Consider the following 21,986-nt stretch of genomic DNA (forward strand, 5'->3'; position numbering starts at 1 on the left):
TCTTGTTGACCACCATATGTTTATTTTTTAAACAATTTACAAATAAAAATGTTATATTTATCCAAGCAAACACATGTAATACTTTAGTCTTTAACAAGCTATACAAATGAGAACCATCACTCTAGAGCTTTTGATAGCACTAGGACCATTCAGGGTAGGCATGCATGTGTCTCTATCACATGAAGCGAGTCCAATTCCTGACACCAGGGGTCTGATCTTCTGCTTCTTCAGAGCTGGTCAGCTGCTGCTAAATGATTTAACACAAATAGTTACTGGATCACAGTACAATGAAAGAAAGCCCATTTCAAATCATGTTAAGTGACCTCAATCTGTCTGGTCTAGGTGTCAGGCCACAGAGCCTTACCGATTAGTCTTCTTCTCCACAAGCCAGTTGGACAGATTTTCTCCCCTTGCTTACTGATGTGGCATCCAAACACGTGCTTATACAATACAATGAAACGGCTTAAGTACAGGTGTAATGTAACAGTAATTACAAATCACAAGGACAGGTAAACAAACGAACAAAGAAATCAACTCGAATCACATTTCTTGCATTTCAAACAAAAGAAAAAGTAAACAAAACCATGCATTACAGTTTAAAGAAATGTTCAGTTTTAGCTCTTCTGCAAGTCTCCGTTTCCTCAAGTTCTACATTGCTGTTCTTGAGCTTGTCCCAGAGGTTGGGCTACTCGCAATGCTACTGACAGAAAAAGGGTGAGCTGGAAATCATCCAAGAATGATCAAAGAACAAAAGCCCCCAAAATAAACAACAAAGACGCACGCATTATAAACGAGATATTCCATTTTAATAGCAGAGTGTAGAAAAGAAATTGGCAAAAAATTCACATGAAAAACATTTTACACAATTAATTATGTACAGAATAAAGTATGTGTCTGGTTTCTGGTGACTGAAGTTTCACTTTAGTCGAGTCCTACCATAGGATGCCAAATGCACCCAGAACCCTCAACTGGAACAAAACAAACAAAAAAAAAAAACCATATACATAATCCCAGCTCGGGCTCCACAAATATTGGGGCTGGCTGGGTTCACTTCAACCCACTGGGCTTTCTGCTACGCTTTCAGCAATTCCTGAATTTGTTGTAGCTTCCAAACTACTGTCAGCAGTTTCTGTTTGCTCAGTCTTCTTGCTCTGGATAGTGCAGACTCCTTTGCCTCCCGAGCCACCGTTCTTTCCGGGTGTTTCTTTGAGCCCAGGAAGGAAAGTTTCCACACCCTCAGCTGCCCGCCTCTCTGTGCTGCCTCCATCGCAGCTCAGTGATGGCATTTCAGCAGCACCACCTTTGCCCTCCTCCACTTGCAGAAGGATCTCAGAGGCGGGAGAAACGCCCTGCATTTCTAGCACTGGCATGCCCGCTTCCGTCCTGTCGCTGTTTGAGGACTGCAATCCGCGCTGCGACACAGCTGTTTGAGAAACTTGGGTGCAAAGTTTATCTTCCCGAGTACCTGAAGTCAACACAGCAACATCAGTAATCTCTGTTTCAGCCACTGGTTTTCCAATGTCCGCCTTGCTAATTTTGCTGGACTCCAGCCTAATGGATGCAACAGCTTCTAGTTTTGAGACTTCTTCTATATTTTTATTTAAAAGTCCTGCAGAAAGGATACCGAGGTGTTCAGATTTTCCCTTAGTATTTGCCAAGTTGCTCTCAGTGCTTTTGACCTCAAGCTCTGCCTTCTCAGACGGAGTCTCGCTGTGTTTCACATTTTCTGATTGCAAGGAATCTTTCTTGTGATCCACACTAACATTCGGAGGGAGACTTTCAGGTTGCTCAGTTTTAAATCCTGAATGAGCAGCGTTCAGATGGAAGTCGCTGTTGGCTGCCGAGGTTCTTACAACCTCACACTTTTTTTCTAGGGAGTGGACAGCTTCTTCTGAAAGACGCCCCACACGCACATCTGCTGATAAAGCAACTGCCGACTCTTGGACAAGATCAGAGCAAGTCCTAGAAAATCCTGCAGTCCCTACTTCTTTTGCATCTCTCTTAGCAAAAATATCACCTAATATTACATCAGATCCAGCGTGTCCTAATGACTTTTTTTCAACTTCAACTACTAATTCTACACTGGATCTCAGTTCAACAATGTTTGCCGAGCAGGCGTTGACTAACCATGCAACCCCCTGCCTTTGGGTTTGGTTATGTAGTACTGCACGGCCTGAAGGTTCAGCTCTTATCTTTTCTTGTGCTTCTGGTGTGCTATTTCTAGTTTCTGTGGCAGTGAGACACGTCTCTGGCTGTATCTCTGTGAATTCTGAAGCACAAATTTTATTAGAACCACTTTTCATTTCTATATTTGGAGTATTGGATAGCTCCCAACCACTTTCAGAACAAGAACTGGTTGTCATGACCTGTTCTTCTCCGTTACTGGTTCTGGAAGTGTCACATTCACCAGGACTTCTTGTCAATTCTGAAATCTTATTTTGGGTTTCTGAAATCCAAGGAGTTTCACCACGGACTCCTGGCTGAGATACTTCCAAAGCTACACTGTTCAGTTTTGCATCTTTTAAGGGGGTATCAGTAGAATTCTGCTCTGTCATGACTGCTACTAAAACATTTTCTTTTGTAGTATCTTGAGAACCACAGAGCAGCTGCGGACTATCAGTTTTTGACGCATTTCTACTGCTATCACTTAGTTTTTCCTCTGCCAAATGGGAATTTCCCAAATTTTGAATTTCATTCCGTGTTTCAGGTAATAAAGTCTTTGAGTGCTCTAAGCTAAGCTCAGGCTTTACTGCATTTACTTCCTTCATCTCTTCATCTTTCTCTAGAGTGCCAGGAACATTTGTCTTAGTAACTGCAGTTTTATTTCTGTCATCCTGTCCAACTTTTCCTTGGACTTCTGTTTTCTGCAGATCACAGAATTCCTTCCTGCCTGCTTGCTCTCTGCCTGCTACATCCACAAGTCCCATTTCTGCAGGCATCTGGACACCAGAAGCAGGTTTTGCTTCTGGCAATTCTGTGACTGACCTTTCTGACCGCTGAGGCTGAAGTGTCTTCTTGTTCATGTCAGCCGGCTTCTCACCAAGAACCCAACTGCCCGCCACTTGAGTATTACACTGCGAAGAACCCTCCTCTTTCGATTTGGTCTGAACGTCTGCTGAAAGAGTCTGTAATTTTTGCCCTCGGTCCTTCTGAATGCCATTTTCAATGTCAGTGCTCATTTCAGAATGAGGGACTGAAGTTTGCTGAGTAACCGTTTTCTCCATTTCTGAGCCTCTCTTAGCTGAGAGGACCTGGCTAACTTCAGTAGCCACGTTCTGATCCTCTTTAAAGGAGGATGAGCTATTACTTGTCCTAGGGTTTGAAGGTAAATCTGCCAGTTTTGCAAGGTTAGAGTTTTCTCCATTTGGAAGCGCAGAACTTGCAAGCTTGCTGTCAGCTGAACCCTTTCCACCACTGCTGTAGAAAATATCGTAGAGATCTTTCGCATTGGCTGTGGCCAGGCAAGAGTTCCGTTTCTCCACCTTTTTAGCCTGCTCACTAAAAGCAGTTGAAGGTGGTGGTGGCGGAGGGGGCCTCACGAGCATTGCCAGCATTGTCTGCTCGCTTTCAGACACACCTGGAGCTACTTCATCTGCAGGGATGACAGCTGCCTGCTGGACTGCAGGTAGAAGAGGATGGTGAGGTGGTATATCAGAGGTCTGAGAAGACTCATTTTTCTCTGCCGCTTTCAAATCCTCCTCTGACCCCTTTAAAATTACCTCCTCTCCTCCAAAAGCTTTGGAGATGATATCGGGAGGCAGCAGCAGATCTGTATTGGTTTCTTTTACCACAGGCAGTGGCTTGGTGGTAGCTCCGGAGGATTTTATGGATAAAAAGGTGTTCAAAGGTGGTGGTTTACTAACTGTTGCAGTAGTAGATTTCCTGAAAATCATGGTGGGGACTGGGAGATTGGGTAGAACTTTTGTTTGGGTTGGTGTGGAAACAACTGGTGTCCATGGGCTAGTGTGTGGGATAACAGTTTTCCCAGACAGCTTGATTTCTATGGGCTTGGCATGGAGTTTCCCAGACGGACATTTATTCTCCTCTTTGATTCCTTCCACACCCTCCTCCTTCGGAATAGCTCCTCCTAGGCCTTTATCCTCCCTCTCAGTCTTTTTCCAGCTGAATTTCCCAAAGGACATCTGACTTGTTGATTCCTTTTTAGGTTCCTCTTTCTTTTCTTCTTTTTTCTCCTCCTTCTCTTCCTTCTTCAGCTTAAGCTTGATACCCATTTTTCGCCCAGAAGAATCTATTTTGCCTTGAGTTTCATTTGCCCCTTCTCCAAGCTCCGGGATGTTCTTTGTTTCCTCTTTCTTTATTATTTTTGGTTTCTTCTCATCCTTCTCTTCTTTCTGTTTCTCGACTAGCTTCCGCTTCAGCTCACTCTGCCGCCTGCGCTCTGTTTCCAGAACTACAGCCAATCCAGCCTGACGGTCTAGATTTCTCCTCTCTTCATAGAGTGGGTTTTCATCTATGTATTTCTGTGGAAATAAATAGCACAATTTTAGCAACTGCTTCCGGGAAAGAATAAATCAGTTCAGCTCTGTTACAGTTTTGCCTTGTTACATAAGTGCCATCTCAGCACTGACAGAGCAGAGGATTTCTTCCTACCAAAAAAACGAGATGCTACAAACTCCACATTCTGTAGCTCAATGTGAATTGAGTGGTGGCTTGCAGCAGAGCTGTCACTCTACTTAAAGAGTGAAAATCAACACTGGGACTTGAACACGATTTAACCTCATGTGGATGAAAGATTAGCCTCTATGTAGTGGTAAGTTCCGCTCGGTTTGTTCGGTACAATACAGTGAAGGTAACCAAATACATACACATCAAGTCAAACGTAATTCTTCAGGAAAAGAAGACAGAGCAAGCAGAAGCTAGCAAAAGGAATAACTCACTCCTGGTACGCCAGTTACGAACCTTGTATTTCTCATTGTGGGGATGACTTTTCACATGCTGCTCTGCTGAGATTTGATCTCCAAAAAATTCATGACAGAGCTGGCAATAATATCCAGTGATGGGGATCAGAAACTCAGAGCCTGGAAAGGCCGAAGAAAACAATCAGAGAAACAAAATTTCAAAGATGCCAAGTTCTTAACAGAGCCAAATAAACATATCAAATAACAGCAAAGCCTCCAGCAATGTTCCTGTTCACACTTTTGAAGCAGCTAATGGTGCTCTCCTTACGCTTTACAGTACTGTAAACACCACTACCAGGAACAATCACGTAAAGTGAAGAAGCTTCATTAGTATGATTCAAAAAATTATTTTAGTGCTCTTCATATAACTATCCTCTATAGCTATAGCTCTTCATAGCTCTTCAAAGCTATCCTCTATTCTAAAGTACATTAACACTTCCTATAGTATTCATCTATTTACCATCTTTGTGGTGTAGTCTGCTCAAACTCTAAACACCCGGCTTATAAAAAGAACAAAAGCATTTCCACCGAAGTTCAGCAAGACTGCACCCCTGGGCCTACAGAACCTGCTGCAGTTATCTAACACACTGCAGATCCTCTCTAGGGCAGACACTACTAAAGCTAGGTAACGTAAACAAACTGAGATCAATCACCGGCAGGCCTATTTAATCACTGCACTGACTGAATGCACATCAATGATTTGCATTCAGTCAGATTTTAAATCCTATATGAATTTACAAATTACTTACAGCCCCTTCCTTATTGCTCTTCCACATTCTCTGCACTCAGATTGCACCAAACACTCATCAGTGATTCTTCAGAGACACCTTTACACAAAATGTACTGAATCAAAGGGTCTGTTACAAGACTGTGTGGAGTACTCCACAAGATCTGCCCAAACACAGCAAACCTTTGTGGTCATATTCTGAACCAAATTCTAATGTTTGCAAAAATCTCTTCAGAACTACACTGGAAAAAAATCACGCAGTATTCAAAATAAAAACTACATCCTAAAGAGAAAAGAAGGATCCTCTTCTATGTTTTCCTATACTCTTGCTCCATGACTTTTTTCACAAGAAAATCAAATGATCTGCCACTGACCTAACAATACAGTGTCTATATGTGCTCCTGTAACTAGGTAAAGTTTTAAAATAACATTTTGAAATTCCTTTCTCTGAGTCACTGGAACCTGCTGGAGGGCTAAGGGAGAGGAAACCCAAGTTGTTTTTTTTTAAATAACATACCTTTGGCAGGAACAGTTATCTTATCGATGCGTTTTATGGAGTCTTGTTTGGTCTCACTCTGGGTCTTCGAAGCCCAAGGTCTGTTGTAAGGATCCAGGGTCTATTTGCACAGTGACAGAGGTATACAGGCTCATATATTACACTAGCACGGCAACTACACTTGTCTTTTTCCTTTTTAACATCCTTTCAGAACACCGAACATTAATATCAACGTGCAATTATTTATAGGAACTATGTTTTCCTCTGTCCCCTCCCATTCTGCAATTTATTATGAGAAAATAACCTGTGAAAAGGGTAAAATGTAAATGATATAAAAGGACAGGCAAACACGAAACACAAGTATCAACCACTAGGTCCCATGTGAACTGAACATAAGCCCCGTTTACATTAGTCGGAACACACCAGTAACTGTACAAACTGCTCGAGTCCAACATTAGGGTAAAAGAATTTAATAAGCAGCTTCTTGGGTTCGTTAATTCAGATTCTCTTGTAAAACGTAGCTCTGTGATGTATGTTTTAGTGTTAATATTTATAGCAATATGAAATGCACTTAGTGAAGGAAGCCTGCCACATACCTGTCTGTGTTTCTTATTATGCATGTGTGTGAAAAAGTCAAACATGGTTCCGCAGATGGTATTGCAGTCTTTGCACCAGTGGTTCCCTGCATCATAATATTCATAAATATTGGCCAGCTGGAAAGGATGTTTGGAGGACTGTGAAGAGGATTCTGCTGGCTTCGGGCTTCTACCTCTGGACTTTTCATTAGTTGGTTTTGATTCCTAAAGTGAACAACAGGAAACACTTCTCTAAGACAAGGCAGGAGAGACAGAATGCTCTGGAACTCAGAACCTGCCTCCAGCAGAAGCCACACGCACAAAAAAAAAAGTATATATCACCTGCTTTTCAGCGCCCAGGCTAATTCCATTGTTTCAGAGAGCTGGTATTGCCGACTAAGACGCTGCGAGGCCACAGTGAAGAGCTTCCAGTAAGGCTCCCAGATGTAATGGCTGGATGGTTGTAGGCAATCGAGGAACCAAATGAACAAATCCCCTATGGCATGCACCCGTCCCACTTCATGCCCTTCACATACAAATTTCAATAGTTCCAATATACCATACTAGCCAAACAGTGCCCAGAACACCTAAAGGCACTTAGAAACTCCCCTATAAATGCTCAGAAGTTACTGTAAAAGTAGCTTGGATGAAAGCAGAATGAAAAGGGAGGGAAGAGTTAGTTGACTGGAAGTATTTAACGCCATCAGCTTGATCAGACTATTCGAGAGTGCCTGAACTCTCCAGAAAACCCATTGCTTAACAATAATTAAAAAATGGTGCTTTGTTAATCACCTAAGCATGTATGGTGAAGCATCTTGTGATTTAAGCGTGTGATACTTACACTTGCATTGATTTCTACAGAAAGACGCCATACAGCGATACACAGACGTTTCAGGACTCTAGCCAAAATCAATACATTTTGCTCAGAATCTTGACGTACGCTAACATTGCAGAATAGCAAGACAAATAATCCCTGTACAGTAACGTTGCAGAGTAGCAAAACAAATAATCCCCGTACAATAACGCTGCTGAGTAGCAAAACAATCCCTGAAATAGGTAATGAATGAGCCCTGCTAATGTATATTACAATACCACTGTAAAGTAATCGGTGTATTTTGAGTTTTGATTGACATTCTCAATGGCTGAAAGCTCATTGTGTTATTATTTCTAATCTGCATAGCAGTCTGGAAAGAATAGCGCTTTTCCAGCACTTAGCAGGCCCAAATTAGTTGTATAATTTCCAGGTTATTCAGTGTCGGTGTCAAACAAATTTACTTCAGCAGATTCATAATCGTTAAATAACATCTGCCTTACTAGATTCTCTCCTTTTAATAATATTTCATGCAACACACACTGTAAATCAAACAATGAAGACACATCCATGCCACTATGTGCCCCAGAGATATCCACGTTGGTAGCTGTTGGTAGCTGAGTAGGAAGTGACCTGGAGAATATTTGCAAATATTCTGTCTGCAGGAATATAGCAAAGCTTACATTTTCTTCAACAATGAGAAGATCAACTTATGATCTGCAGGAAATGCATGGAAGGATGTTCATGATGTCTGAGAAGTGTTTTGTGTTATTTACGTACATACACCCACCCAGTATACCCTATAAAATACTATCTCAATCACACCTTTAAAAACAATGAGTTTTTGATCAATGAGTGACAGCCAACTCTAACCCATTTGTGCTTCCACATTCAGCACAAAAATGAACAGCTTCCAGATCACAGGATACCACCTCCACATCAACAGAAACTTGAGATAAAGCTTGGAGACGTAGTTTGGTACAACTAGGCTAGCTTTACCTTTGCACTTTGTAACTACAATAGACAAACACAAGCTGGGCAGCAAGTGACCAAAATGTAGTTTGCAAAGATGCAGAAAGGCACAAATGTTTTTGCCCTTAGGTTGGCCAAGTAAGCTGACCAAAATGTCCAGAGGCTCGCACCTTCTTTCTTTTCACTAAAAGTTAACAATCAGAATGACAAGGTGAATCTCAGAGACTAAGGGCAGTGTCCTATGTGCCTGCAGATACCTGCAGATATTATGCGTTCTTGATCAGAACCGAGAATTTTCCATGTTAAAATAAGGAACTACGAAAGAGGATCAAGTCATTATGGGTTCAGACAACACAAACAATGAAAGTTAAAATAATGGAAGATACATTCACAGATGCCATATTTCAAGAAAAGAAAACAACATAACTTAATGCAACGTAGGACTTAACAGACATTCTTGTCTACTTTAGTTTTACCATGTGGTGTCTGATGCAAATGATTTGTAAAGATAAGTGGATACTGGACACTGCTGATGTTTCAAGAAACAAATGAAAAAAAAATACAAAAGAAGCCTTAAAATAAAAGGCATCTAATGAGTTCCCTGAACCAGACCACAATGAAGCATAAGGAAAAGTTTCCAGGGTTCCCAGATCTGAGTTGTCTTGGAGGAGTCACCTTTTACCCTACCAACACTTTCACCCCAACAAAAAATACACAGTAAGGTCAGGTCTACACAAAAAGCATCTGTCATCTCCCATCATCCATACCAGTTACATAATTAAGTATATATAGAAAAGCGACATCATTAATCTCCTGAACGCACACACAACCTTTCAGATGCTACTAACATCATACCCTGCTTCCAGAGGAAAAACTTTCTGGAACGGGTTACATTTTTTCTCGCCTATTAACCTCTCAGAGACCATGTCAGAGAGACCATAATGATACTTACTGACATTTCTTAAGAAAAACTTATAGCACGTATGTAATAATCATGTTAAGACAACAATCATATGCAAGTCTTGCCCTGATTTGTTAATATCTTCACCTGGTGAGAAGACCGACACGCTCCAAACTTGCAGAGCGCTCGGATAAATATTCCTTCATGGCAGGCCGTGCCAGAAATGTTGTAGAGAACAAATCTGTCCTCCTGGTATGGAGTTGAGACCTAACAGCTGCGAACACTTACGCTACTGTTCAATCCAACCAATACCTCAGCAAAACCAAGAGCAAAAACAGTACGTGGTATCAAATCGCACAGACTCTCAAGAGAAATTATAAACAGGGATACATTTACTCTCACCTGCATACACAATCAAAATCAGAATGTGAGATCTGGTAACAAATGACATCAAATAAACCTTCTGTTAAATGTTTGGGAGCAGCTGTTTCACCACTGCCCTTAGTGGGAAAATCATTAGCATACAAGCCCGAAGATTTTACCTTGTTGGAGGAAGATGCCTTCTCCACACCTTTTGCATTTTCTGACTTGCTGTTCTTTTCTGAGGAATCTTTGCTTTCCACAGATGGTTTCCGGGGTTTTTCAAATATGTTAATCCCCAGGATCTGTGCTACTTTGTCAAGCTCAGACTGCTTCTTCTCAGCTGCATCGGATTCTTTATGGAGCTCTGAAATCTCCTTCATAATATTCTCTTGCAGTCTGTTCACCTCAACCAACAAGGGGTCTTTGTGTCCGTCTTTCTCGCGACGTTTCTTCCTCAACATCTCTCCTGAACCGATCAAGGAAGTAGAATAGTTGGCAACATAACAAGAAAATTGTCTCAAGATCTGCATGACTCGTCCAGCAACAAGTAAACTCCCAACACAAAATACTACAGTTAAATTTTGACTTTTGTGAAGGTGGAACTGACTCTTAGGTACAGCACCACTAAATCGGCAAAATCCAGCTCTCTTTATATACACCCCTAACAGAGGCACCATAATCCTCAAGAGAGAGGATCAGTGTAATTACTATTTCCCTGCTTGATCAAAAAAGCAAACGTTTTCTAAGTTAATCGTACATTATAACCTGAAGAGATCATTTTCCAGAGGTGAAAATTATTATTTACTTGAATCAAATGTTTTAAAATTATATAAGCTCGCTCTGTACAGAGGGCACTTTTCCTTCTCCAAATAAGATTCACAAAAAACTGAAAGACATGCTGACATGTCTTCAGTTGCTACTTTTCACTTCTTCTAAAAAAGCGCTAAAACGCACAAACTGCGAGTCTTTTAACCTATCAAGCTGCTGAAGAAGATGCAAGAGCAACTGCATGCTTCAGTGTAACAGTCAAATTTTGACATATTAATTTTAATATACTAATTAGGTCATTGCTTTCTCAAGAATTCTGCACTGCCAAGAGTATGAAAACATTACTTATAAATTATAGCCTGTATTAGTTTGGTCTTCGCTTCTCCTAGCAGGTACTGCTGGTAGGAAAAAATGGGGGATAGACATGCCGTACCTTGCTGTTTACGAAGCCTGTCCAATTCAGTTTTGAGATAATAGAGCTTCTTTTGCCGTGCTTCTCGTTCATTCTTCAGTTTTTCTCTCTCTTCTATCACCTAAACAGATCGTAAGAGGACTGGATTTTCTTCTCTTCCCAACACAAGTTAATCAGTCTTGCAAAAGTGACCGCAAGACCTCAGCGTGCCAGTCACAGAACACTGCTCACTGTTCTCAAACTGCTCCTGTGTTTTTAATACAACAAATAGTTCTCTTGATTTGCATCTGTAGGTAACTTAATCTATGCCCATGCTTCAACTGTATATGAAGGTGTTTTTTTTGCCCTGATTCAGACAGACCAGCTTAATAGCACTGTTGCTGCCACTTGCAAGAACCACCGTAGAAACTGTAGTTCTGAGTTTTGTAACTCAGCCACTGATAAGACAGAAAATATTTCTCATTCTAATGTATTAGCAGGCTATGCCACCTCTTTTCTAAATGTGGTAATTTGGCCAGCGTATTTCTCCAACGCTCTTTTGTGTTTCAGACCATTCTTAAGGGCACTCAGACTCAGCTGATTGCCTTCTTACAGGGCTCAGCAAGACCAGTGTTAAACCACTGTTCAAAACCCATGCAGCATCTCTACTGCTTGTATATCCAATCAGTGACAAAAGACTTCACAGCCCTTCACCTTGCTTTCTGCTTCGACTCTGTTCAATTTTAGCTATCGTTCAGGCTTCTGCCTCGACTTGATCTTAACTGTATCACCAAATGTATTTTGCAGGCATAACTGTCTGAAATTAAACACCTGGATGAAGTTTGTTTCTTGCTCAGTTAGGTAAGGACTAGGAGGAGGAGCTCACACATCTGACTTTCACCAGTTTGCATTCATTCTTACCAAAGGACCAGGCAATATGCTAAAATAAAACCTGAAAAGTTCCTCCAGTTTCCTTCCCAACATCATTTTTCAAGAGACAAATCCCAATTTTTTGTACCTTCATAATGCTCCCAAAGCTTACAACTGACTCCTCCCATGAACAAGCCAAAAACGATCCAAGGCCTTGTCTTCACTAGAGGATCACTACTATGATAGCAACGTAAATGTTGGCAGGATCCTTAGATCGTGCCTGCAGTAACCACTGTATATACCAGGGGAAGATGTTTTACCAACACACTTAGGCCACTTCTTGAATGCCACAAGATGATGACAATTAATTTTAATTAGCAAACCACTGTTCTGTCATTTGGGGTCTTCTGCCACTACAGAAGCATGCAAGTTTTTATACTCCAAGCCGCCCCAGCAAAAAACTGGACTAAGCCCAAGCCAAAGAACTCTGCTACCGCAGACAGAGCCCTAGAAGTTGTGCCAGGACACACAGGTGAGCTACCAGTGCGTATCCGAGCTGTAACCTACAGGTGTGCTGCTATGGGGATTGCGTATTTATGTTTAAAATTGTTACAGAGTAAACAGACAAATGCCTGGAAATCTTTAACAAAAGCCAATTTGGTTTAACTGCTTTTAAACTGGAAGGACTCAGGAGGAAAAAAAAAAGTGCATCTAAAGAGGAGAAGCTTATACCCCAGTAAGCAAGCAGCCTGACATATTTTAACAGGGTAACATACCTTCTGCTTCTGAGCTGCCCGATTTTTTTCATCTGACATCTTCTCTGTAGTACTTTTCAGAGGGTGCGAAGACAGACGAAGGGGCACTTTGGAATGAGCAGGAGTGGTAGGGACATGAACAAGCACAGAACCGTCCCTTTTCAAATCAGGGACATTCTTTCCCATCGAGACTGTCTCAATCACCCGTAGGTTGGGACGCGTGGGGTTTGCTGACATGGCCATAGTAAGAAGGCCGTGAGCCTCTGGCAGCGTAGGATTAGGCTGCTGGGTCGGGGGGTACATGGGCCAGCCTGGGGCTGCATAAGCCATATAATGCCCGTATGCATCATACCCCGGAGGAGCCATTGCGGGAGGTGGATAGTTTTGGGGCATCTGAGTGGCAGTGAACTGGGAATAGTTGGGAATTTGGTACTGGGAAACAGAGGTAGGTGTAGGTGGCAAACTGGCGGGAGCTGGTGGAACTGAGGGAATGAGAGACACAGGAGGAAGAGGCTGTTCTGGTGCACACGGATGGATGTCCTGCCCCACCGGCTTGTTCTTAGCATATTCTGCTTTCTGAAGAGAGTCGTTGGACTGCTGGAAGGAGACGGCAGGTGACGCCGAGCGCTGCTGGCCTGACTCTGGAGAGCGAGTGTCGCTTCGGCTGCGACGCAAGTCCCAGTGCTCCAGCCTGCGAAGGTCTGCAGAGCGGCGATCGGGAGAACGAGACGGCAGCTTCTTGCCGTGAAGGCGTTCCTGAGTGCGGACGGCCAGCTTTCCGATTTCAGCAACGCCGATATCAAGCCCGATGGTTTTGAGCAAGTCGTGGATCTTTGCGTACTCGGCATTAGGCTCTTCTAAGGGATCCAGCTTGACGGCTGGAGCAGGAGTAGGAGGTGGGCTCGCTTTCTGGCTTATTATCTCATTGCCACAACTCACCGGGGGCTTCTGAACAGGGAGGGATTCAGTTTTGGTGTCTTCATCCTCATCGCCATAAAGAAATTTCTCTTCATCTTCAATGTCAGGAAAACTCCGCCTCCTCTTCTCCTGAGCACTGACAGAATCAGCCATCATGCCCAAAATTCGGGAGAAACCGCTGCCATCCTGACTGGCCCTCTCATGAGGCAGCAAGAAGTCCGTGTGGCGATCGGCAGGTTCGGATTTGGCTTCTATCTTCTCCTTGTGACTTAAGAAGCTTCCAAACTTCTCTTCAAAGGTGAAAGCGTCTTTGGGAGCTCCAGAAAGCGGGCTCCACTCATACAAACCATCCCGCAATTCCTTGTTTGCAGACTCCACAACAGAGTCTTTGTTAAACCGTTTGAGAAAGTTCTCCACTTCAGAGGCGAAAGGAGCTGTGCTGTTGCTCTGGGGCAAAGACGAATGACTAGAAAGAAGAGGAAGATCCTTGCTGGGAGCAGGGCTGCTAGAAAAGCCCTCAGGCTGAAAGATAGAGAAGTTATTATTTACTACAGCACCCTCTGAGGGGACTATTCACCTTGCAGAACACAGGAATGTGACAATTTCTCCCCAAGAGAAATTCTGTTGAAGAGAAGGGTTAGAAAAGACAATACACGGTTGAAAGAGAAAAGAGAAGATCACAAAAACAAATTGTCTAGTGGTTCTGGAACGTCATGTCCAGCAATGAAAGCTTATCTCAGGGAACACACAAAATCACAGCTATATTTAATTAACTTTTTGGCAAGCTTCAGAACCAAAACTTTTAAGTTGAAATGCCGTGACATAAATTCAGCTGTGCTTTGAGTTCCATCACAAATAGTATGTTACACCTTCAGACAGGTAAGAGTAATTGTACTGGGGTTGTTCCTAACCACGTCTTCAGATATGTGTAATGAATACCAAATGAACTAGGATTCCCATTAACGGGTATAGAATGGAATCCTCAGTATTGGAGTACCTCCTGATTTAAATATGTCACCGTCAAACCAAACCTGATCAGTAATAACAAGCCGATCAAAAGCGATGTGCTAAAACACGAGAAAAGAAAATGGGTAATTTATCACAGTGGTCCCAACTGCATGCCTTTCCGTTGCTCTAATTTTGAGACTCAACAGGCATAGCTCGGGTACAAATTAAATAGGGTTAATATCAGCCTACAGTCTAAAGAGAAAAAATAAGGAAACTCAAAGGTGTTTTCAGCCAGAGATACTGAGGATTCATCAGGCAGTTCTCTGGGTTTATAAAGAAACAGAAAGAGGCACTGTGACAGGCAGAGAGCTTCGATCAATGTCCCGACTGTCTGTGTACAAAACAACTCAGCTTTTCTATAAAGCTGGCCCAGATTTTGGCATGCTGGGCTGCATTTCAACAAGGACATTTCATTCTGCCTTAGATTTTATAGCTCTATGATCCCTGATTAACTGCCTTCACCATTTAAGGTTTCCAATGCAATTCTAAACCATATAGGCCTGCAAAAGGCTGCCTGAACTCTCAAAGACGGGAAAACATAAAGATTTGACCTTTCTATTTTGGAAATAAAACTAATATTCTGTATCAGAAAGTGACTGTTTTGGAAAGTAGAAGTGTAGAGACAGACAGACAATGCTCAAACCTGAATAGGAGACTCTACTTCCATCTCCACTCGTTTCTTCAAGATGGATTTTTTGGGCATGGATGGTATTTCCTCAGGCCTGTATGTATACCGAGGCTCAGAAGTCTGTAGTGCGTTAGTCAAGCCTGGGATCACATAACCACTGCCTGAAACATCATGATTCAAGTTTCTGCTACGTTCTTCTTCTTCTCTTTTCCTCCTGGCACGGTCAAGCTCTCGGAATTCTTCATTCAGGTATGATGGGCTTGGGCTTCTACTGCGGCTGCGGCTTCGTCTGCGATAGTTTCGTGTTCCCGAGGAGAAACCCTGATGCTCTCCACTCACACCATGCATCTTCTCATCTTTTTCGTACCGTGGACGCTTTATTTCTCGTCCCCTATCTTCTGGCCTTGACGGATAGGAGGATTTCCTGAGCTTGTCACCATCTCTGTCAGACCCCCGAGGTAGCTCTTCTCGACGACCGTAATGCGGACTGTAATCTGAACGATGGAGGAAAACATCGCGGTTGCGGTAGTCTTCATCGTGCCTCATGATGAAGGGACTTGAAGGTTGGTCTTCATGCGATGGGTATCTCTCAAGGCCTCGAGAGCACGACAGACCCCTAGTGAATATAGGGCCATCAGCCATGTCATCCCTGTGTAAGACAAGCATGGAATAAACGTAAGGGCTTGAGTCATAATCAACTATGTCTTATTCTCATTCAAGAGCAAGAAATTTCCAAATCAGCTTCAGAATAGCATCTCCATCACTAAGCAGAAGCAGCATTTTATGTACTTAACGGGCAGGGGTGAGGGAAAGTTGATGTTTTTAATGGTAATACACTTCCTTCCCATGAATTCACCTGGAAATACAGTGACACAAACAATTCAACTCACACTGCAGAAAGAGAGCCTTGAAAAACTGATAGGATGGATTTATTTCTGTGAAGGAGAAATACTACACATTAAAAAAAACAAAACACACTGCTATCATATTTCAGACCACAATCCCTTTCCTCACCTCTCCCAGCAAGATGCCACGGTCACATTTCACATGAATTATTCAAGGTGTAATTCAGTTTCACACTGGCACATGCAACCAGATCCTCTTTTTATCTTCAGCTGTGGAAAAGGACCACAAATTCTGGCAACATTTTCTGTTGCAACAGATCTGTAGGCAGGACTGTCACAATCACATGGACTGCTTTACCGCAAAACAAGCACAGTTTTTTATAAGATATCTATGAATCAGGGATAGGAAATGTACTAGTATCATTCCTATGTTCCAGCCCATGCATTATACACAGTAGATTTGCAACTAGCACAACACTGGAACAGCTAGCTGTATCTCTTGGTGTTTCTTCTTTTGGACCATTTCCTACAGACACTTCCAATTAGGAGTTCTGTTTTAATCAAGCCCTTTTCCCTCAGCCCCTAAAAACTTCACTAGTGCTGTCATTTAGATCAGGCAGAAGCAAAATCCACTTGTTACCAACAGCTGGTTATATTCTCAGATACTTCAAAAATCTATCAAGATCCTCCAAGAACGTGCTTGTTAAGTCAAATCAATGAGACAAAAACCACAGAAAAATATGTCTGTGTGAGCAAGACATCAACTTGAGATAAACTATGTATGATTGCCTGAATCCTCAAAAATCATCTCCTCCTACTAAGAAAAGTCCCTTGGTAGATCTGAGAAGAGACCAATAAAATCATGCCAGATGACATCTTTAAAAATAAATAAGTAAATAAATCTGCATATAAATTATAGCACCAATTTTTAAAGTCATCAGACTAAGAAACAACTGACATGACCAGATAAAGTCCTTTTCTTCAGTAATGTCATAGCTTACATATGCATATTTAAGAACAAAATTAACGCAAAACTTCACTTAATCTCTTACCTACATCACTGCAAAGTTATTCCACATGTTGTTAGCTGCTTTACTGGTCTAACACACACCTTAGCAAACATGGCATACACCAGTATCTGTGGTATTATATGGATCCTCTTTCGTGTCCAACAAACTACATACCTCCACCCTTTCCAAAAGCACCAAAACATTTACAAGGGAACTGTAATTAAGTTTTATACAGAAATGTTGCTGTTCACAGCCTAAATAGAAGCATTTATCTGGTTCTAACAGCAAATGTCTGTCTTCAGTGTCACCATCACTTCACGTGAGAGCCTGCTGTACCTATACAAGCTGCATGAACACAGCTGGTCAGGTTACAGATGTATTTCACCACACACCTTCAGCTCATTTTTGTGAAAATAGTTTGCATGCATGCTTGCCAAACACTCTGCCTGAAGCAACAAAGAAGAAAGAATACTAAATCCTACTTTGAAAGAAAGGAACAGCAAACCTACTGCACTTCTAATTAGAAGGATGTTCCAAACACGGTCTGAATAGTAAAGACAGATTAAAACCTAAAGATTAAATACAGGTTTGAGAAAAAGAGTTACTTGCCTTACAGAAACTGTGCCTCTTTGAAATATATTTTCAGTAAATACAGTCTAAGAGAAAGATGTCCCTCTTATCTGGCTTGGGTGCTTTTTAGTCAGCATTGTCCACTAAGTATATTGCAACTGCAGGAGAAATACAAGGTGGTACCACTCTGACCATCCCAATTCCTTCCCCACCACATAAATCTATGAATTACTGGAATTTGTAGAATCAGGGAAGGAAAACAGACCACAGACTACGTAGAGCTGATGCCTTAAAGAAGCAAAATCGGTGTAAGGTAAGCTTGCTTTCTGGCATATTTATGTATTTAATTGTATACACAGAAAGAGAAATAAACAATGGTATTCTGCTGTCAGCAGCCAACAGGACTCCACCTTAAAAGTCTTTGAATAGGAAGTCAGACGAGCTGTTCACACTCAAGCCAGCTGTCACTCTTGATATTAAGCCAAAATCTGCTATTTCAGAGCACAGCTTAGCGCAGACTAAGTCTCGGCAGTGATAAGGTTTAATCTTTAGCATTAACCCCAGATGAAAGAATTGGTGGGATGCTCTGTATAGCTTATGCCAGCTCAGATAGCAGTAGAATATCTTAAAAACACTGACAGACAGAGAGATGGAAGACGAGGAGAGATAAGATACATTCTTCACTTTGATAAAGTGAGATTCTTGGAGACAAAATAAAAGGTTAATCTGCTGAAGTAGAAGACAGAAACTGCTCAAGTGACCATGAAGTCACAGACCAGCTTCACTCAGCAAGCTTACTTAAGACATGTGCAGGAGGCCAGCTGCCTTAAAAAACTGGGGCAAATTCTTACAGATGTTTCAGGATGGACATGCACATGGACACATGCCTTGGGAAATCTACCCTGATGTCTAACCTTTGGAATTTTATTTCTTTTCTATGCTAATGAATCTTTCTGGCATCCCAACATCCTGCAAATTACAGAGAATAATTTGTAAAAGTGATTGCTTCAAGTCTCTAAGTAGTTATCAAAAACAGGTAAGAATAACTAAATTCAGATTTATTTGTTCCAATTACTTCAAAATCCAAAGATTCTTCAAAAAACACCCTTTTAAAAATGAGAATGTACCATGGGTCCTGTAAGAACTTGACATGCTCAGTATTAAACTGAATGACGATTAAAGCGCAGCGATAGATCTAAAATAAGTGTCCCAGCAACAGGACAGCCTCTCAGAAGGAAAAAATACATGATAAACAATATCCTTAACAACTAAACTAACTACAAACTGTCTTTTAAAACAACCAAAATGGTAAACAGTGAAGAAATTTGCAAGTCAGAAGCAGTACCTACAGGTTTTAGGAAAAGCTAAGGACACTTGAAGCTTCTGGTACCATTCAGACTAGTGCAGGTAGCACAAACAGATTGGACAAAAAAAAAATCAAAAAGAAACAAAAAAAAAGTACACTTAACCACATGGACTTGCAGGTATATGGAAAGACACTTAAAAACTGAGGTCTACATTGCCTCACTATCCCTTATTTTCATCCCGATTGATTTGTCATTCAATCTTCTCTGGGATCTGTTCCAACTTTTTTTTGGCCTTTTTTTACCTGTTACCATTTTTGTCCAGTCTCAGAGATAAAGTAAAAGCTCTTCTCCTATCAAAGAGGTAAAGATCCTCTCAGCAGTCATTTTTACTCTAATGTTAAAATAAACTCTGCTGTACGTGTTGTTACTTCTAGCCATGAAGCATAACCACAAAACAGGTTATATACAAAACCTCACTGGAGAAAAGGAAGCAACGGGACAACCCCACTACCACCACCGTGTTCTTAATCTGCCAGAGCAGTACAGTGACAGTTCTCCTACGTACCTTTTCCTGCTCGTTCCAGCCACTGTACTCTCCCCAGGCACACGCACTCAGCTTGCTCAGAAGACTGCAGGCTGCACAGGGGACTTACAAGTTGAACACTGACCTCAGAAGAATTGAGGTAAAGGCGTAAAAGTGACAGTACTGAAAACTAAACTCTCTTTTGGTTTTCCACACCTGCTGAAACTTTACATATCAGAAACCTTACATATCAGAAAGACAGGAAATTCACTTATTTTGCTCACTTCCCTCTTTTTCTTTATTTTTTATTTTTTGAGCAGTTGGGGATATTTGCATCAACAATGGACGTTAGAGCCTCTTTTGTTCTGGATGCTTATACCCGACTGGAAATTACAATTTGGCTGCTCCAGAACACAGACTACCCCCGTCTTTAACTTTGCAATTCAAGATAAAGAAAATTTTATTTGCACAAAGCCTTCTCATTTTACTTCTGCAGCCAGATTATACCTGTTCTTCCACTGAAGGCAAATCAAGGGACCCTAAAAATTCTAATTTATATTACTACTTATGAGATTGCCTGACTTCATTCATTTCCCCTCTGCAGGGTTTCTGAAGCCAAAATAATACATTTCTTCAAGCTACACTAGGGCTCCCTTTTGGATTATTGTCAAAAATCAGGAAAGTACCTTATTCCCCCCCAAATAAATGAGGAAGTTGAAGCTTTGTGCTATCTGTAAACAACCTTCCTTTAAGCCAAACTAGGTAGGCTCATAAGAAAAAGGAGGCAGCTGAAGCTGTGAAATGTCAAATAAAGCAGTTCCTTCCTGGAAGATACTCCGAGCACTTTTAGTTTATACAGCTTCAAGAAGCAGTTGACGAAAATCAGAGCAGGAATATCCGTCTGGAGTTACTAGGAATGCAGGCAGTGACCTCTGTTTGGGAATTCCCTGTACCACAACTTGCTGGAGGCTTGGGAAGTACTGCAAGGAAGCTTCATTACGTGTTTACCCTATTACCCACGTTCCCCACGCATCCACCGTCAGGCCCTGCCATATCCTGGGCTAATTAGGCACTTGGTGTCACCCAGCACAGCCGTCCCCACGCTCTTACTGTTTGATACACTTGAATCCCCACCTGTGGAGGACCATACCTGTCGCTCAGGTTATCAATTGGTGAGCCCAGTCTATCAGGCAGCCTCCTTCGCTCCGGCGTGCCCACGCAATACCGGTCATTACCAACAGTAATCCGCAAACTCTGTTCCAGTGAAGACTCAGAGCGGAGACTCGGTGAGCGTCTCTGTGAATTGAAGAAAGAGTGCAAGCCCATCAATCAGGGAATCGTAATTTCGGCTACAGTAAGGCAAGTGACTCTGCTTTGCTTAACGCGTGGGACTTGGGGTGCGTGGATCAACCAAAAAAAAAAAACACTAGAAGAATATTTTTTCCAAATATCTCAATTGCCTACAGTTACTAAAGAAAGGGGAGGGTACTGGGTGCATTTAATTTCTCATTCCAGCTGCCAACAACAAGCTTTACATTTACATTATCTAAAAGGGAAAATTTCAACTCAAAAATACCTTTAATTAGCTACCATTTTGGAAGGTGGAAAAACAGAAGTTCAAGAAGTCCCAGACTTGCTGCTGTGCTCCATTCTTTGTTAGAGCAGAAGCAGCTAAACAAACATTGCATAAAAACAGTGCCAGGAATTTCTTAATAAAAGTGTCTGGATTTCTGGCCCTTTCCAGCTCTAATAGCAACATGAAGCAAGGTATAAAACAAGCGTAAACAAAGATTTTCCTAGCAGTGATTTTTGAATAGTTTTGCTTGTCTCATGCTGCTTTCAGCTGATAAGCACAACCTAATCCTAAAAATGTCAGTGGCGGTAGAAGCCTTTTCTACAACAGAATTCCCATTTTCATCACTGTTGGTAGAGCTAAACCAGAGTTAAGTTGCCCTGGAAAAAAACACAGCAGAGAACGCCTGAGCTAACTGCCTCTGCGCAGATCTTCGTTTGGAGACATACCCAATGCAGAAAATGTTATTACTGTTATGCTTAATTAGGTATGCTTCGCCTCCTTTTAGAATTTGTCACTGAATTCCAGGAATGATCAAATTAAGCAGAGTTCCAGAAAAAGAAGGTGAGACTGGCTGAAGACAGCGAGGCTTGACTATTATTATTTTTTAAACCAACGTGATTTATATTCTGCTTAACAGGAAACAATGAACCAGCCTCAGTTCTGCCAAACCAGCCATGCGCTGCATATTGCTTTCACAGCAGCAGCAAGCTGCAGGTGTGCTACGTTGCCTGCACCCAGCCTGGCCACCCTGGGAAGAGGCAGCAGATTCAGTTCAATGCTCCAAGAGACCGAATGAACAGCACATACCCTCCAACAAGGAAGCAGAATTCCCTCACAAATTTGCCTAACACAGTCGGCTTGGTACAAATCTGCACTAGAATCCATCGTGTGCGTATCCCTGTTCTAAGGTGACGTCAAACTGATTTCTCTATCTCTCTGTTAATCTGAATCCCGTCATTTATCAGAACACACTCTAATGACTTTTTAAAAGCAATCATTTTGTATTGCATAGTATTATCCTGGAACAGTCGGGCTGAGACACAACACATACAA

At 41.8% G+C, this 21,986-nt stretch overlaps 1 protein-coding gene across 3 annotated transcripts in view; it reads right to left on the minus strand.

Moving 5' to 3' along the window:
• Positions 1-21,986, minus strand: part of ZNF318 (zinc finger protein 318) — a 25,959-nt gene continuing 3,973 nt past the window's right edge. Inside the window, exons 2-11 of one of the 3 annotated variants that reach the window (XR_014691718.1) lie at positions 20,508-20,653; positions 15,118-15,751; positions 12,570-13,988; positions 10,966-11,065; positions 9,944-10,230; positions 6,739-6,942; positions 6,164-6,263; positions 4,921-5,039; positions 365-4,481; positions 1-244 (exon numbers count right to left, since the gene is read on the minus strand). Coding sequence is in view for 1 of the 3 variants with exons in the window: in XM_084515140.1 (XP_084371266.1) it covers positions 1,053-4,481; positions 4,921-5,039; positions 6,164-6,263; positions 6,739-6,942; positions 9,944-10,230; positions 10,966-11,065; positions 12,570-13,988; positions 15,118-15,751; positions 20,508-20,653 (6,438 nt within the window). In the remaining 2 variants the exon portion in view is untranslated. Of the gene's footprint in view, positions 4,482-4,920; positions 5,040-6,163; positions 6,264-6,738; positions 6,943-9,943; positions 10,231-10,965; positions 11,066-12,569; positions 13,989-15,117; positions 15,752-20,507; positions 20,654-21,986 lie in introns of all 3 variants that reach the window. The other 2 variants (XR_014691719.1, XM_084515140.1) reach the window with 2 other exon arrangements.

This window comes from Aythya ferina (assembly GCF_964211825.1).
Source record: "Aythya ferina genome assembly, chromosome: 3".
Classification (NCBI taxonomy): Eukaryota; Metazoa; Chordata; class Aves; order Anseriformes; family Anatidae; genus Aythya; species Aythya ferina.